Source organism: Muscardinus avellanarius, assembly GCF_963383645.1.
Source record: "Muscardinus avellanarius genome assembly, chromosome: 15".
Classification (NCBI taxonomy): domain Eukaryota; kingdom Metazoa; phylum Chordata; class Mammalia; order Rodentia; family Gliridae; genus Muscardinus; species Muscardinus avellanarius.
In genome coordinates, this window is record NC_137801.1 from 68566239 (window position 1) to 68584888 (window position 18650).

The following is an 18650-nucleotide window of genomic DNA, read 5'->3' on the forward strand; positions in this document are numbered from 1 at the left end:
TAACAGGTAGATTCTGACATGTCATTTAAAGCTCCCACCCCCAAAGATATCCTCACAGAGCCAGGAAAGGTGGCCCACACTATAATCCCGGTACTTGAGAAACCAAGATAAGAGGATTGTAGGGTTAAGGCCAGTCTCAGCAACTTGGTGAGAGCCTCAGTAACTTAGCAAAACCTGTTTCAAAATAAAAAACAAAATAGGGCTGGTGTGTAGTTCAGACGTGGAATGCCCCAGGGTTTAAATCTCTAGTATCCCCCCCGCAAAAAAGCTACCCACAACTATTGTTTAAAGTCCACTATTCAGAGCCTTCCTTTTAAGACTAAAACTTTCCACTAAAATGAAAATGTCTTTTGAAGCTGGCATACATTCAAAATGAAGTAGTCACTGATTTATAAAATGGATCATGCAATCCCTTCCAAAATGACAAACTCCATCCCAAGAAGAAGTGTTGATGGAGTAGAATGAAAGAGATTATTAGTAAGGGTCATTATTTTGTGACCCTGTACAACAGGGATTGACAAACTTCTTCTTTAGAGGGCCAGATGGTAAATCTTTCAGGTTTTGCAAGCCCGTGGGTCTGACACAACTACTCTCCACTCTGCCATCTCCACAAGCAGCCATAGATAATATGGAAATGAATGAGCATTCCTGTGTCCAATAAAACTTTACTTACAGACATTGAAATTGGATTTTATTCGATTCAATTGCAAATTAATTTTCCTGGGTCATGGAATCATACTCTTCTATTGATCTTTTTCCAGCTGTTTAAAAATGTAAAAAAAAAAAATTCTTAGCTTGTGTGGGCTGCTCAAAAACAGGCCTGAGTTTGCCTATCTTGATTTGCAATTCATATGGCCCTTTTATTTCCATTATTTCATTGGCTCTATCACCTCTAGAGATAGACATTAACATTTCTGTTTTATAACAGAGGAAGCTGGAGGTCAGAGCTGCGGGAAGGGCGTGCCAGGAGGGAGGATAAGGCCAAAGAAAAGAGGTGGAGGAGCTCTGTCGCCAAACTTGTGCGGAGGAGTGGGTGGCCATGAGGGGAGACTGTCACACCTCTATCCTCAGCCAGCTGGGGGTGGCCAGGGAGGTGGGCGAATCATTTGCACTCATTATGTCCGGTTTGTTAGACACCTTTGGGGAAATAAATAAAAGCCGTGTTTCTAACCCCATGAGATCTTCAATGAAGCCCAGATGTAGTGTTTGTAGGGAAAACCAGGACATTCCCTCAGCCTCCTTCCAGCACAAAGTGGTGGTGACCCTAGGAAACCATGGTGACTTTGGCTGACATGCTCAAGTCTAGCCACAAATTGCCAGAAAGCAGCTGAGGAAGGTTTAGGATTTCTCCTGGCAGTGACGCTCCAGCAGTGTGAGGGCGGGCCAGAACCTTCTTCCTGGGTTGTGTGTGGCCCTGAGGAGGCTCCACCCCCGATCACAATCACTGCCCTCACTTCTTTGGTTCTGCTTCAGAGAAGGCGTAAGGCACCTGCAATGTGGTGGGATGGCGCTGCAGACAGTTCTTTGGGAAGCAGAGTCTAAGGCTCTGGGCTTGTGCTGTAATCACACCCTACAGAGGGAAACTGAGGGGCTTTAGAGCAGGATGGTCACAGAGGTGCAGCTTTAGACTTGGCCACCTTCCGGTATGGAGGCTCTTTCCCCACAAAGTGGGGAAACCTGGCAGTTCATGGAGAGAAAACTGTGTCCGTGTGGTTCCAAATCAAGCACTTGGGATGCCAGGGGCAGAGCCAACCAAGTCTTGGAGGGGGCCCCCAGGTGGTGGGAGTGTCCTCCAGCATTTATTGGGCATCTACTATGCACTACACAGCAAGTTGGGTGCTGGGGCTGTACACATCAACCCAGACATGGTCCTGGCGGAGGAGGAGGAAGAGATTCACAGAGAGAAAAGAATAGACCCCTTTGTTTTAGGGTATTTGCTGCCAACCGCTCTAAAAAAAAAAAAACCCAGCAGGTAGAAGCAAAAAACACCAAACATGGAGAGGTCATGCCAGTTTCTCTAAAGGGTGCAGAAGACGCGTGCTCGGGCTTAGGGCTTGTCCTGCTGGGTGGCAGACCTGTCTCTCCTAGCCTTTCCCTGGCTGGGAAATCTCTGGCCAAGTTCTTTAACTTCTCTGACTCTTTCCTAAGGATGGGTTAGGTTAGCGAGAAGGGATGGACAACTGCAGCCCCTGGGGGGCTTTGAGAAGCAGAGCCAAAAGAGAGAAGCCAGATTTTAAAAGCCATGTCACATCACTAGGAATTACATTAAGATGTAATAAAAGTACAAAAATAAAATAAAATAAAAATCACAGCTGGCCTTTCTCCTACTGCTTTAAACATAACTGAGAAGAGCTTCCTTTTCATCCTAAAATTGCTCAAACAAGCTTCTGCTGTGTCTCTTCTTAGCCAGTCTGCCATGCCTTGGCAGGCCCGGGACACTTCTCCTCTCTGCTTGGTCACCCAGCATGAGGCCACTTGGGACACGCACCTCCGCCCACCCTCCTGGCAGAGCCACCCGCGGTCCCGCATCCTGAGGGGCACTGCTTCTTTCACAGTGCCCTTTCTTTCCCTGCGTCATGTCTCTCTTTTCCCTGAACCTCTGGAAGTCGGCCTCCCTGCCCCCTCGGACCGAGGCCATCCTGACCAGGAGGCCATCTGCCTGCTCCTACCTCCCTTCCGAGGCTCCCTGGCTTCCTCACCGCCCAGTGCCAAGAACTCAGGAGCTGTCTTTAACTCAACAACAAAAAAAAAAGGGGGAGGAGGAAGGAAGGGAGGGAAACAGGAAGAAAAACAGGAAGGAAGGAAAACAGGAAAGAACATGACAGGAAGAAAGACTACAACAGATGTTGGTGAAATCACTTCCCTCGTCGCTTTGCTCCTGTCCTGCTTAAGGAGGGAAATCTGATGTCTCCATCTGTTATGCAGCAGACAGTGAGTGAGTGCGGCCTGCAGGCCCTGCCTTCCCTCTCCTCCAGGCTGCCCCTTGTCAAGGTGCTTCTACTCTCAGGACTGTACAGTTTGCTGATAACGACTGCATCTTTATTTCTTTAATGACACATTATGGTATGGATTGATTATATAAACTCTAGGTGAAATACAGCCTTCTTGCCAAAAGTTAAACCATTATAGATATAACCCAGCACCTCCTTTCCTGGTTTCCTTCCCACCCCCACAGGTAATCACAAGTACCAGTCTGTTAGATATCCCTTCAGAACTTTTTGATATATATTTACATCCATGAGTAGGAAATCGCGGAATATACATGATGCTGTTTTGTGATTTAAAAAGAAATCATATCGCCGGGCGTGGTGGCGCACGCTTGTAATCCCTGCACTTGGGAAGCAGAGACAGGAGGATCGCATGGGTTTGAAGCCAGCCTCAGCTACTTAGTGAGGCTTTCAGCAACTTAGTGAGACCCTGTTTCCAAATAAAATATAAAAAAGGTCTGGTAGAAAGCCTCTGGGTTCCACCCTAGTACCACAAAAAAAAAAAAAAATCATATATTGGCCAGGCACAGTGGCTCACACCTATAATCCCAGTACTTGGGAGGCGGAGACAGGAGGATCGCAGGTTGAGGCCAGCCTTACAGCTTAGCGAGATGCTCAGCCACTTAATGGGAACTTGTTTCAAAATAAAATAAAATTAATCATAGAAATGGTTTTATGCCACACATTCTGTTCTGCAGTCTGCTTTTGTCACTCGGCAGGATGGTTTAAAATCCTACCCAAGTTGGTTTTTTACATCTGCCTCGCTCTTCCCTTAACTATAAGGACAGCATCCCATTAGTTCAACATTTGGGTTGTTCCAAACGGCATTGTGTTTCTGTAATTAAAGGGTACCAGTTTTCCCACAGCTTTGCCAACACCTATTGTAAACCCTTATTTATTTATTTATTATTTATTTATTTATTTATTTAGTGGTACTGGGAGGGAGAACCCAGAGGCTTTCTACCTCCAGACTACACCCCCAGCCCTATTTTATATTTTATTTGGAAACAGGGTCTCACTAAGTTGCTGAGAGCCTCACTAAGTAGCTGAGGCTGGCTTCGAACCTGTGCGAGCCTCCTGTCTCAGCCTCCCAAGCGCGGGAATTACAAGCCTGCGCCACCATGCCCGGCTATTGTAAAACTTTAAATCTTAACAATATGTTGGGTGGAACATGGTCTTCTGTAATTTGCATCTATCTGATAACTAGTGAAGTTGAACACCTTTATTAGGTATTTACCTTGTTTTGTCAGTTATTTATTTAGTCTTTGTCTTTCCTTCCAGATGTTTGCTTTCTTAATTGACTTGTAGGAATTCCTTTTTGGGGAGAGGGGAGCTGGAGACTGAACCCAGGGCTGGTGCATGCTAGGCAAACACTACCATGGAGCTACAGCACCAACCCTTGTAGAAATTTTTTTAAATTATTCTTTTTAAAATTTGTTATTGGTGCATTGTCGTCATACATCTTAATGGACTACAAGATGGTAGAGGCGTACATGAACACATCCCTGGAACCCTTTACATATTGTAAATAATAATCATTTGTCAGGTATATCGTAAATTTTCTGGACTCCTTTCCTGCCCTTCAGTCTTTTGGTGACTCTCTCTATTGGATGAAAGTTCTGTAGTCATTTCAGGTCTTTAAAACGAGGTATGTGTTTGGTAGGACTACTATAACGAAGTGCCATAGACCGAGGGCCTTTAGCAATAAAAGAAATTTATTTTCCCATCGTTCTGGAGACTAGAAATAGAAGGTCAAGGTTTTCAAAAGGTTGGCTTCTCCTAAGGCCTGTCCCCTTGGCTTGTAGCTGGCCGCCTGCTCAACACACCTTCACGTGGTCCACCCTCTGCCGGCACCTGCATCCTCATTTTCTCTTCTTCCAAGGGCACTTGTTCTATGGGAGTTTTCATATTGGATTAATAACTAATTTTAATTTTATTACCCTTTTTAAAGACCCTATTTCCAAATACCATCACATTCTGAAGTACTGAGGGTTAAGACTTCAACATATGAATTTGAAAGGAGGCACAATTTAGTCCAAAACAGCAAAGTAGAGAGTAGAAGCCCAGTTGACAAAGAGTGGGAGGCCATCTCCACGCCTGTCCTTTCTGAAATTGGACCCTGGTTGCAGGAGAGGCCAGGCCCCAAAGCCAAGAAAACTGTCTCCAGCATAATTTGGCAAATGGTAACTAGCTCTCTTCTCCTCCCATTCCAAGGTGCTCCAGTCCCCAGTTCACTCAGCTTGACTCACCATGTGTGAAGAAGAGACCACCGCACTTGTGTGTGACAACGGTTCTGGCCTGTGCAAGGCGGGCTTTGCAGGAGATGATGCCCCCCGAGCTGTCTTCCCCTCCATTGTGGGCCGGCCTCGCCACCAGGTGTGTGCTTATCTGGATCCCATGCTTTGAGACTCTAGAAGCTGCCGAGGGGGTATGGGTGTGTTGAGTAGTGTGTGTGCGTGTGTGTGTGTGTGTGTGTGTGTGTGTGTGTGTGTGTGTGGTAAGGTGAGGGGGGAAATGTATGAATGGATTTTGTGTTCTCTCAGAAAATGACATTGTCTTAGAAGACAGACCAGGCCACAGGAAACCCTCTACCTCCTCTTCCTGCTGCCCTGCCATCTGGGTCTGCCCACCCTTGTCTCCCACCGTCCTGTTTCAGCAGAGGATGGACTCTCTTTCTCATTCTCCTCCTTCCTCCAAGGCACTCCAGTGCCTGGATCCCTGCATGTGTAACCCTCAGCCAATTCACCTCTCTCTTGCATTACAGGGTGTGATGGTGGGAATGGGCCAGAAAGACAGCTACGTGGGGGATGAGGCTCAAAGCAAGCGAGGGATTCTAACCCTCAAATACCCCATTGAACACGGCATCATCACCAACTGGGATGACATGGAGAAGGTATCTGCACTCCCCTCCACCCCCGCCACGTGCTCATTTTAAAGATAATACATCACCATGACCCTCACGTCCCACAGCCCACTGTGCCCTGTCATCTCTCCCTTGAAAATGTTCCTGTCATCCTTCTTTCCTTCCGCACAATCGTTTCTCCAAGTCTGGCTGCTAGCCTCTCTCTCCCTGGCCCATCACGGTGGCTTCCCGCTGCTTTCTTTGTCTCCGGTCCTCACTCAGCCAATTAATTCTCTACCCTGCTGCAAAGTTTCTCTTGCTAAAAACATCAGGTCCTGTCACTCATGCCCTCTGGAATCTTCATTAACAACAGTAGGTCCCTAACTTGCAGTCATGGCCTCAGAAAGCCTGGCCACCCCCAATTCCCTGCTCCCTGCTTTTCTTAAACATTTGCTCTGGCCCGCCCTCCACTCTGTTTAAAATGTCCATGCTGCCTTCAGAGAGGCAAATAGCCCTCTCTTCTTTTTATTTTCCCTTTTATGACTTCAGATAGGTGCATTGATGCTATATTATTATCACGATTCTCTAATGAAGATCTTCAGGAGGACTCTAGGGATATTTAGAAGCTTTTTTCTATCTGTGAATGCAGGGACGGGGGGCAATTTTTAAATGCTAGCATTCGTGATCAACAAAATCATGTGTAAAATGCTAACAGAGCCTTTCTAATATTCTTCCAATCAATTCTGCTGACAGTTGTCTGAGAGTTCTTTTTTCTACTCTGACTGTCTTTTGAAATGTAATGAGCTAACTGAGCACACTGCAACTGGGAATGGAAAACGTGGGGCAGAAGTCTGCCATTCACTTATGACTTCCTCTGGCTCCTGCATTCACTCTGGATGTGAGACAAGCTCATAAAATATACCTGCTTTTGCATCACACAGTCGAGTGGGTAGTACCATAGACATTGGCTTTAGCAACAGAGATCTGGGTGCAAATCCTACCCTCTAAGCTTCGAAGCCTTAGTTTCCTCGTTTGTGGAGATGAAAATATTGACTTCATTAAGTTGCTCTGGAGATTGTATTAAAGACTTAGTTTAAAGACATAAAGACATGGCCGGGCGTGGTGGCACACGCTTGTAATCCCCGCGCTTGGGAGGCAGAGACAGGAGGATGGCGCAGGTTCGAAGCTAGCCGTGCGCGCTGGCTTAGGAGACCCTGTTTCCAAAAAAAAAAAAAAAAAATGTAAAAATAGGTCTGGGAGTGTAGCCCAGAGGTAGAAGGGCTTCCAGGAACCCCAATACCACCAAAAAAAAAGAAATAGATTAGTGCTCAAAAAATGATATACATTATTCATATATACAACACACACACACACACACACACACACACACACACACACATATATATATATATACTTCAAGATCTAACTTGAAGACATGAGAAATTAAATATTTTTACAATAGTGACAATGTGCAAATTCTTTAAAGAAGCCCCTAAAAATATAGTATGTGCCCTAAAAGAGAAACTAAATAAGGCAAATGCATCAAATCTCCCCCAAAATAAATTTTACACTCACTGTCATTTCAAAAAATTATATAAAACAATCAAAAAGTGTGTTTAGAAATAAATGGGCAAAAATTTTAAGAACAAAATGATTAAGAATAATTATGAGGGAGACTTGCCATTTTCAAATAGAAAAATATAAGAGTTATAAAAAAATTAAAATAATTTGGTACCAGCACAAAGGTAGAGGGGAAAGATATGGTACATAAAACTTCCAACACCAGAGAGAGGTAAAAATGATTATTCAATGATTTATTCTAGCCAGGCGTGGTTGTGCATGCTTGTAATCCCAAACACTTGGGAGGCTGAGACAGGAGGATCACAGGTTTGAGGACAGCCTCAGCCAGTAGTGAGACAGACTCTCATCAACCTAGTGAGACCCTGTTTCAAACTAAAAATAAAATAGGGCTGGGGGTATGGCTCAGAGGTAGAATGCCTCTGGGTTCAATACCCAGCACCACACACAAAAAAAAATTTTTTTCTGGGACAACTGATTAGTTATTTTTTTAAATTTATTTATTTATTTATTTTTTGGTGGTACTGGGGTTTCTGGAAGCCCTTCTACCTCTGGGCTACACTCCCAGACCTATTTTATATTTTTATTTGGAAACAGGGTCTCCTATGCCAGCGCGCGCGGCTGGCTTCGAACCTGCGCGATCCTCCTGTCTCTGCCTCCCAAGCGCGGGGATTACAAGCGTGCGCCACCACGCCCGGCTCAACTGATTAGTTATTTGAAGAATATGAAGAATCTTACTGCATACCAGTTCACCAAATACATATTAATTGAATATAAAAGTTGAATATAAAAACCAAAGATTATCCAAAGCAAATGTGCATATTTAATCAGCTTTCTGGTGAAAGGATTCATAAAGAAGAATCCTTTTGATTTCTTAGATTTGATTTCTTAAAAATCATAACTTCTAAATTTGAAAGTCTAGCATCAAATTGCAAAAAAATATTACAAGTGCATTGAAGGATGAATATAAACAGCTAATACTAACTGGTAATTAAAAATACAAAGTATACCAAGACAAATTAACAACATGAAGAGATAGTGTACCAAAATGAAATTATAATAAGTTGCAAATATGAAAAAATGTAAAACTCATTTGAAACAAAACAGTTCTAAGTAAAATAACTAGTTATGATTTTTACCTACCAAATTATTTCATATTTGAAGAATGAGAATGCTGAATTCAGGCAAAATAGCTACCTTCTTATTCTTAAATATAGCTTAGCCTTTGTTGGTAATTGTAGTCAGTCTTCTGGTTACCATGTCCTTCAGCTCAATAACTCCTCACTTAGAATTCTTTTCCCTGTAGAACACCCTGAATTCAAAAATAGAAAATAAAAAATGCACAAAGATAGCAGCTACCACAGGAACATTTATAAACAAAAATCAGAGACACTACAAATAGTAATGTGATTGAACATATGATGTATATAATAAAATACTGGGCAAGCATTAAAATGTTTCTTTAATTTACTAAAAATGAATATAAAGGGAAATTATTTATGCCACACAAACAAATTTGAATAGTGTAAGATAATAATGACCATGTAATAAATAAACGAAAATAACAAATTTTAAAATACATAAAGAGAGAAGATTTGAAAAGGAGAAAAAAAGCCCAAATGTTAACTATTTTTAAGTGACAGAAAGACAGGAAGTTTTTATTTCTTTTTAAAATATTCTTCTAGCCAGGCGTGGTGGTGCATGCCTGTAATCCCAGTACTTGGGAGGCTGAAATGGGAGAATCACAGGTTCGAAGCCAGCCTCAGCAACTTAGCAAGCCCATGTTTCAAAATGAAAAATAAAAAGGGCTGGCAGTGTATCTCCAGGGTGGAATGCCCCTGGGTTCAATCCCCAGTGCCAAAAGAGATATAAATTTATGAATTATGAACATTTTTATCTTTTAAGGGACAGTACTTTATTTAAAAATAAAATAAAATGGAGCATGGATGCTCGATCCTGCACCTGAAGATACTGATTTGATGGGTCAGGGATGCAGCCTAGGAAGCTGCATCTGTAATTGCGTCCTAGGTGATGCAGAAATAGAACATCTGGAAAGCACATCTTTTAAGAAGCGTCACCTTCTGACCAGTTGACATCCTTCATCTCTTGTGCCATCCTTTGTCTTCCCATCAGGGCCTCTGCTGGTGCCAGCCCCTTGCTTGAAGGCCCTGCCCTGCTTCTGGAGACCTTTGCTCTCATGCCCATCCAGAATGCCTGCCTCTTCCTTCCCTTAACATGGGGCTAGTGTCGAGGTGCTTTTTCTTTTTTTTACTTTCATCCTTTCAGACTTTGAAACAAAGAACTGGGCACCGTGTTTGATTCATATCTACCTTCAACACACTTAGCATGATCCTAGCCAAGTCCATAAGTCCAACGGGATCAAGTGAGCTTGGGCCCCACCTCTGAATCAACCAAACCCCAGAAAGCAATGAACACGGGTGATGCAATGCACCTGGATCCCCTAAGGCACAAAGAACTGGGAGAAGGGAAAAGAAAGAATGTGGGGCAAAGCCCTGTGGAGAAGGGAGGAAAAAGGAAGGTCAAATGAAAATAAGAAGCACAGAGAGTATATTGGTCCCACGTCTGACCTGCCTGGGGCCCTGTTGAGAGAGAATATACCCACTAGAATTTGATCAGAAATTCCCAGGACTAATATTCATCTCTCCAGATCCAGCCTCATCCTGTGTACCACACAGTCCCCCTCCCACAGCATGGGCTTGTCCATCAGAATTTTCCAGCACACTGGGAGTCTACTGGACTTATCTGGCTTTTGTCTCAACCAGATCTGGCACCACTCCTTCTACAATGAGCTGCGGGTAGCACCAGAAGAGCACCCCACCTTGCTCACAGAGGCCCCACTAAATCCTAAGGCCAACAGAGAGAAGATGACGCAGGTAAGAGCCAGCGAGCCTTGAGCACCGGCGCGAGTGTGCAATGTGGATGCTCAGCCAGATACTTTGTCCTCTTCGAGCATCAGTGTAAGAGAATGTTTTGAGGACCTACTGCATGAATAGCCCAGGCCAGGCCCTCTGGGAAGTGAGAGTCGGAGAAAGAAGAACCAAATTGGCATAGCTCCTCTCCTTTATAAGGTTACAAATCATTCTACGGCCCAAAAGGTGCTGTAATTTTGCCAGACAGTCCTTTATTCTTCATTGTTCTTTCAGATCATGTTTGAAACCTTCAATGTCCCTGCTATGTACGTCGCCATTCAAGCCGTGCTGTCCCTCTATGCCTCTGGCCGCACCACAGGTGAGCGGTCTTATAATTTATTCCTTTTCTGACTTCATGGGAAGTAGGGACAAGCTAGGCCCCTGCAGAGGCTCCCGCTCAGAACAACCAAAGGGAAAGCTAAAGCCCAGAGGAAACTTTTGCTTAGGGATAACGGATGGGAATGCCCACGGGGAATGCCAGATGTGAGCCTAACTCCATATAGTTGGAAAGAATTTACATGAACAAAGCATAATGCTCACATCACAGCAGTCACTGCAGGAGCTTGTACACATGGTACATGGTTGTAGACTGTTTCTGCCTCATAAAGCAAGAAGAGTAGAACCCATGATGACGGATATAAATGCGTGTGACCTTGCTGTAGAAGGATGCTCAGCAAAAGGAGAAATTTTTAACACAAAGTGATCCTTAGTAGGGACTTCACAGCTTCCAAAAATACTATCCAGCCGGGCATGGTGGCGCACGCTTGTAATCCCTGCACCTGGGAGGCTGAGACAGGAGGATCGCGCAGGTTCGAAGCCAGCCTCAGCTACTTAGTGAGGCTCTCAGCAACTTAGTGAGACCCTGTTTCCAAATAAAGTATAAATAGGTCTGGGAGTGTAGCCCAGAGGTAGAAAGCCTCTGGGTTCCACCCCGGTACCACCAAAACAAAAAACAAAAAAACAAAAAAACAAAAATACTATCCAAACATTCATTCATTATGTATTCATTGACTTATCATTCATTCATCTATCTAATGTTTCCCGTTACTCTCTGTGATGTACTAAACTCTGTTCCAGGCCATGGACAAAAAAACTAACAAATGAGAAAGACCCTGCCTTTGTGGAGCTAACCGTTTAGTGGGAGAGAGATAAAAATAAAAGATTATTTCCCGGCAGGGAGTGAGGTCAGTGAGGGGGAAAGAGATAGTACATACATTTTGTATCCTGGGCTCTGCACTTGATTTTATGGCATAAGCATCATGTTTACTGGGCACATGGTCGTCATTGTATGATGGTTCCATTATTTATTTATCTTACTCTTTACCTATTGCTGGACCTTTTGGTTGGTCCTAGTTTTTATTAGAAAATGTGTTTTAATCAAAATCCATATTCAAGAGTAAATTACTGGTTCCTGAATATTTACTTTTGCATCTGGCTCTTATTGAATTATCTAAGTAGGTCTAATGGTTTCTTAGTTGATGCTACTGGGTCTTCTAAAAGTAAAATAATGTCATCTGAAAATAATAATAATAATAATAATTATTATTATTATTATTATTATTATTCAGTTTCCTTTTGGTTAGAATACTTTTTATTTCCATTTTCTTAGTAAGTTAGCTACAAAATCCAAGACAATATTTTTGTGTGTGTGTACTGGGGATAGAACCCAGGGTCATTCTACCCCCGAGATATACCCCTAGCCCTATTTTTTTTTTTATTTTGAAACAGGATCTTACTGTGTTACAAAGGGCCTCACTAAGTAGCTGAGGCTGTCCTCAAACTGCGATCCTTCTCTCTCAGCCTCTCAAATGCTAGGATTACAAGCATGCGCCACCACACTTGGCTACAAGACAATATATATATTTGTGGGGTGGGTACTGGGGTTCCTGGAAGCCCTTCTACCTCCGGGCTACACTCCCAGACCTATTTTATGCTTTCTATTTGGAAACAGGGTCTCTTAAGCCAGCACGGCTGACTTAGAACCTGTGCGATCCTCCTGTCTCCGCCTCCCAAGCGTGGGGATTACAAGCGTGCCCCACCATGCCCGGCCAATAGGAGTTCTTACATTGAGTTATCTTACTTCATTTCATGGTTTACTAAAAGTTTTATAAGTAGAGAATGTTAATCTTTTTCAAATTGGCTGCTTTTCATAGCTCCTTCCAGATTTAATTTTCTGATCGTAGGTACCTATGTGTTAGTTTAACTCTTGAAGGATGTGTAAGTTATTCACATAAAGAATGTGCAGCCTAGATTTAATGCAGATCAATAGCATACATTATCATTGGTATATTTCAAGGAATCCAGGGAGAGGATATGTTGCACTTGCCTTCCAAAGGCCTATCATCTCATTTTAGGGGAAAAATTGATGTATACACACACATGCACGCACACACACACACACACACACACACACACACACACAGACTGATAATTCTCATGGTGGATGAATTATCTTTAATACTAAAGGGCAATATGGTGTCTGGAGATATTTTGGTAATAGATCCCAGAAACAGATGAAAGATAAGAAGGTTTTCATAGGCCCTGTTCTCTCCTGTCCACAGGCATTGTCCTGGATTCAGGGGATGGTGTCACCCACAACGTCCCCATCTATGAGGGCTACGCTCTACCCCACGCCATCATGCGCCTTGACCTGGCAGGCCGCGACCTCACGGACTACCTCATGAAGATCCTCACAGAGAGAGGCTATTCCTTTGTGACCACAGGTATCCAGCCCCTTTCATGATTCTGACTTGAGTTCAGAACCAAATCTGATTGAGGACCGCAAGTTCTCAGATGGCCCTGTGTCCTCCAACTCTCTCGGGGGTAGACTAGGAGGCCCTGAGCTGGGGCTGTACCTCTAGACAGACCAGAGTCAAGGCAGCCTTATTGGAAGAGGGAGGTTCCTGACCAAGTCGTGCTGGGAGGAAACCACACAAGGTTTCGGCCTAATTGCTTTAAGCAGCAGCTGGCCGAGCCTCTTTTATAACCTGTCTCAGCACTCCCTTCTTCCCAAGGACCTGCTGCCTGTGTTCTCGTCACATGAGGACTATTGATTTCGACAGGGCTGAATGGTAGTGAAGATATGGTGGTGAATTTCATTACCTAGGGCTGCCTATGGTTTCCTGAGGACAAACAGAATAAAGGAGGTCTGAATTTCTACAGAGACATGTGGCCCACCTAGGCAGGGGAGGTTTTAGATAGGGGCCTTTTAGATTCTATAAGATTACAAAGTATAAGTCTGAATCTAGACGGGAAATGTGTCCTGTAAGGCCTGCAGGGAGGCCCATGGTTTTGTCAGGACAGAGTGCTAACAGCCAGGGAGAAATCCCATGCAAAGTTTTGCTTGGGGATCAAGCTTTTGAATTCCACTTTAGAAAAAAGAACAACAATTTTAACATGGGTAGAAAGACCTTTTACCCTCTCTAAAGGCAATTCTATCATCATCCCAAGACTGAATCCAAAGTAGATACAAGAAGGAGTTTTTCATGGTGATCACAATGGCACAGCCAACCTAGCAGAACTAAGTATTCACTTTTTGTCATTTCTGCTCCTCCTAGCCGAGCGAGAAATCGTGCGAGACATCAAGGAAAAACTGTGCTATGTGGCCCTGGATTTTGAAAATGAGATGGCCACAGCAGCCTCATCTTCCTCCCTGGAGAAGAGCTATGAGCTGCCAGATGGGCAGGTCATCACCATTGGCAACGAGCGCTTCCGCTGCCCTGAGACCCTCTTCCAGCCCTCCTTCATTGGTGAGGTGCTGCCTGCAGTCCCTGCTCATTGATCTGAAGGGGATGAGGGAGAGGTTCTTGGAAGAGAGGATAAGGGGGAGGTTGGATGAGGTATGGAAAAAAAGAGAAAAACCAGGAGTCAAGGACATTTTTTTATTATTTACATATACCCCATATTTTTCCAGAAAGGGTCAAAGCATATAAACAATGCAACTAGATAAAGTCTAATTGTTAAGTAAAAGGGTAATGAAATTAAGGTAAAGGAAAATCAGAATAGGGGATAGAACATGAAACTAAGAATGTGGTTAATACACTACATGTATCAGAACGTATCTTAGATCATTTAACATTTATGTCAACTAGACCTACACTAGTAAAGGAGGTGGGTTTGTGGATGAGACTTGGTTTGAAGTACAGACTCTGCCCTGCCAAGCTTTGTTTCCTTGGACTTGTTTTTTTCTTCAAATCCCAGTTTTTTTAATCTATAAAATGAAAGCAAGGACAGTACCTACCAAATAGTATTAAGACAAGGATTATGAAATAATATTTAACACAATTAGTGTCTTGAAGAATGTCTATGAGGGAAAAGGAGAGGATTTATTCATGGGTTTATTCTTGAGGTGTCTTTATGATCACCTAAACGTTCTAAATTTAGAATGTTAGGATAATTTCACAACTCTGGATATACTAAAACTACTGAACTATATACTTTTAAAGGGTCAATTTTATGGTATGTGGAATATATCTTAATAAAACTGAGAAAAGAAGCTGACGTGGAAGATAGAGGTATGCCTTTAGAAATAAGCCTTGGGCAACACTGTGAAAGATTAGTTAGAATAGGGGTAAACTAAAGGCTGGACCATGACTGCTTAGGGGTCTGGTTTTGTAATCCAGTTGATAGATTGATTAAGGATCTGACCTAAGGAAGTTAAAATAAAAGATCATTTGAGAAGCTGGAGCTATGAGCATTTGTGAAGCAATGGGTGTTATAATCTCTATTAGGCATGGAGTCTGCTGGAATTCATGAGACAACCTACAATTCCATCATGAAGTGTGACATTGACATCCGTAAGGATTTGTATGCCAACAATGTCCTCTCTGGGGGCACCACCATGTACCCCGGCATCGCCGACCGGATGCAGAAGGAGATCACAGCCCTGGCCCCCAGCACCATGAAGATCAAGGTGGGTGTTGCTCTAGTTACCTTTTCTAGTTGTACAAAGATCTGCCTGGCCCAGGAGATGCTTTCAGGACTGGTAGCTTGGTCTAGTACTCGAGTTCAGCATCAGCCTGGTCTGAATCCAACAGCATCTTGGGAGATTTTGTTCCTTGGATACCAATGGGCTAGAGGCATGTTTAGATTACTTATGCCCTCATCACATGGGTGTCATATGAGAAGCAGTTGAAAGAACTTGAAATAAAGAGAATATTGAGAGGGTTGAAGAGAAAATGAGGAGGAAGGAAATGGAAGGAAAGGAAAGACGGAGGCAGTATCTTTAAACTTCATCAAGGACATGGAAGCCAGGTGTGGTGGTGTACACCTGTAATCCCAGAACTTGGGAGACTGAGACAGCAGGATCACAGGTTTGAAGTCAGCCTCGGAAACTTAGTGAGGCCCTCCACAACTTACTTAAACCAATTCCAAATGAAAAATAAAATCAGTCTGGTGGTGGGGTAGCTCAGAGGTAGATCGCCTCTGGGTTCAATATCCAGCAACAGACAGACACACAGACACATCTTAGAGGTTACCCTAAAGGAAGTCAAAAGTTCAAAAAAGGGACTGTTTGGTCATAGGGCCAGTTGCCATTTCAAACTCCCAGATATATTTCTAGATTGCGTGGCTAGGCAGCTCTGATCTATCCATGTTGGCTACAGCCCTCTCTACATGGCTTCTCTCCAGGTGCATATCCTGTGGGCCTCTACAGAACAGCAGCCCACCTGTCTGCCACTTCTGCCTCTCCTCTGGCCTCTAAGCAATTCACACAGACCTTTTTAGGGCTTTTGAGAACTTTCCTGCTAAAGGGTTTGGAAAAAGAGTTGGGACAGCTGGGCGTGGTGGCGCATGCTTGTAATCCCCGCACTTGGGAGGCAGAGACAGGAGGATTGTGCAGGTTCGAAGCCAGCCATGATGGCTTAAGAGACCCTGTTTCCAAATAAAAATATAAAAAAATAGGTCTAGGAGTGTAGCCCGGAGGTAGAAGGGCTTCCAGGAACCCCAGTACCACACACACACACACACACACACACACACACACACACACACAAAGAGTTGGGACTAGAAATAATAAATTGATAGAAAGTTACAGGGTCTCACAATAAAGCTGGATCCTGGGGAGTAGGCCTGATGTGAGAAGTATACTCTGTCAGTGTATTCTAGAAACTTCTTCAGAAAGGTAGATTGCCCAGGCCTTCCCCTGCCTAATGGAAGGTGCTCACTGTAGGGAAGCAGAGCTGGCCACAAGAAAACTGGTGAGAGCCTGTGGGCTCTTCCCACCCAGAACCTCAGGAACAATGTGCTTACTGAGGCCTGCCACATGCAGGGCACCATGCCAGGCCTGGGCCAGGGCCACAAGTCAGGATTCCATACCTAGTCTCACCCCCAGATCCTGGTTCAGTAGGTCTGAGGTGCCCACTTCCCCTGTGCTAATGACCAGCCACCACTGATTCAATGCATTTCCTACCTCATCACAGAGTTTAGGATCTAATTAACAGACTTGATTTTTGAGGTTACAAGGGTAACCTCAATAAGCCAATAAAAAGGAAAAGGGTACCCAGGCAGGGAAAATAGAGAGAACAGAGGTAGCTGGGGTGTGTGAGCTTGTATGAGCACCCAACTAAGCTGAACAGCAGAATGTACTGAGCAGGAGAGAAGACACTAGCCCTAGAAGACGTGTAAGAAGAGACCTGTGGTGGGGATGGAGCTGAGAGTCAGAGTCACCAACCTAAGAGTAGCCAGGGTTTTCTCACAACTAAAACTTCCTTCTATAAAATTGGTTACTGTCTTAGAGACTAGGTCTTCTCAGTCCTTGTGATAGCTGTTCAGGGAGCCTCTGGATGACCTTTGTCTGCCTGAATAATGAGATAACTTGTAATGATCCTTCTTATTCTGTAATCCCATGATCTCTGCAATTTAGAAAACACCGAGAGTGATTTTTTACGAGGCAGAAAAATCCATGTAGTGTCTGGTTGCTCTAGCATGGAATTCCTGGACCCTTCAAACACTGGGACATTAACTGAAGAGCAATAGTTCTTCTGGATCCACTTTTAGGAGAAGTTAAAAGTTATTTGACATAATAACCCATTTCTAAATGCTAAGCTTAGGACTCCTAGTGGAAGGGATGAATTTGAAAAGTTGCTCATTTGAATTGAGAACTACTCAATGAATTTGATAACTGCAGTAATTTGAAAACTGCTCAGATATAAGTGGCTGTTAACAAACAAAGCTCAAAACAGGGTCTTGGAAGACTGCCTTTAACTCAGGAATGGAGGCAGCCCAGCCTGACCCGACCATGCATCCAGATCTCAGGCAAGGACAAAATAGAGCTTCCCCTGTAAGTGTTGGCCTTAGTCGGCAATGGCTGAGAAACAAACAACTATGAAATTTCAGGCACAGAACAATAAGCGTTTATTGCTTATGCATCTGCAGGTCTGCAGAAAGTGAGCTGATCAGGGTCAGGCTTGGCGAGGCACCTCTGCAGGTCCATCCAGCTCAAGTCACGTTCACAGTGCTCTTTATGGGGCCCAGGCCCGAGGGCCAGCAGCTCCTCTGGGGAAGCTTTTCTCACAAAGATAGCAGAGGCACAAGAGAGCATGTCCAGCCATGCACGCACATTTCAACACCTGCTTGTGTCACGCCCACTAACATCCCATTGGACAAGGCAAACATATGGCTCGTCTCTCCGCCACAGGGCAGGGCCATAGCCTCTTCCCATGGAGGACAGAAAGAGGGAGGGGAGAGTGGGAATTCTGAGCGATGATCTGGTCTACTACCATGTTTATCCTGGCCATTTCCGATCGTGGAGGCTGCCCTTTCCTGGGGCAGTCTGGCAGCATGAGACAATTTCTGGCCCTCCCTGGCTATTCTTTTTGGGGGGTGGGTGGGAGTGAGGTCTACAGGAATGTACCACCGCACCCAGCTTCCTTGCCTGTTCTCTCGGGGGCTGATCTCGACTTGCCACTTTACTCTTTGCAGATCATTGCTCCCCCGGAGCGGAAGTACTCAGTCTGGATTGGAGGCTCCATCCTGGCCTCTCTCTCCACCTTCCAGCAGATGTGGATCAGCAAGCCCGAGTACGATGAGGCGGGGCCCTCCATTGTCCACAGAAAGTGCTTCTAAAGTCACAACGCGTTCTCTGAGGATCCCCTCGAGGCTGCTGTTACCAGTCACAAAACATTAAAACCTGCAAGCCTTACTCCTCTGTGTGGGGCTCTTTTTTCCCTGGGCTGTGTCTCCCACCTGTTGCAAAGGGCTTTTCATAGATTATTTCTAATCTGCACAATATTCCTGTGAGATAGGTACTATCATTATCCCCATATAATAGTAAAGGAAATAAGGCTCAGAGAAGTTAAGGTCTTACTAAAAATA

General features: G+C 44.2%; 1 protein-coding gene across 5 annotated transcripts; it reads left to right on the plus strand.

Moving 5' to 3' along the window:
* Positions 1-5222: 5222 nt before the first annotated feature.
* On the plus strand, positions 5223-18401 carry ACTG2 (actin gamma 2, smooth muscle; the record flags this gene model as incomplete). Of its 5 annotated transcripts, none has more annotated exons than XM_080711961.1 (8): positions 5223-5363; positions 5752-5880; positions 10191-10301; positions 10572-10656; positions 12899-13060; positions 13895-14086; positions 15068-15249; positions 18258-18401. In XM_080711961.1, the coding sequence occupies 8 exons, from the start codon at positions 5238-5240 to the stop codon at positions 18399-18401; spliced, it is 1131 nt and encodes a 376-aa protein (XP_080568087.1). The 5 variants fall into 5 exon arrangements, with proteins under 5 accessions (XP_080568087.1, XP_080568090.1, XP_080568088.1 ...); XM_080711965.1 differs by having other exon boundaries at positions 5287-5415; XM_080711964.1 differs by lacking the exon at positions 13895-14086 and having other exon boundaries at positions 5238-5363.
* Positions 18402-18650: the final 249 nt, after the last annotated feature.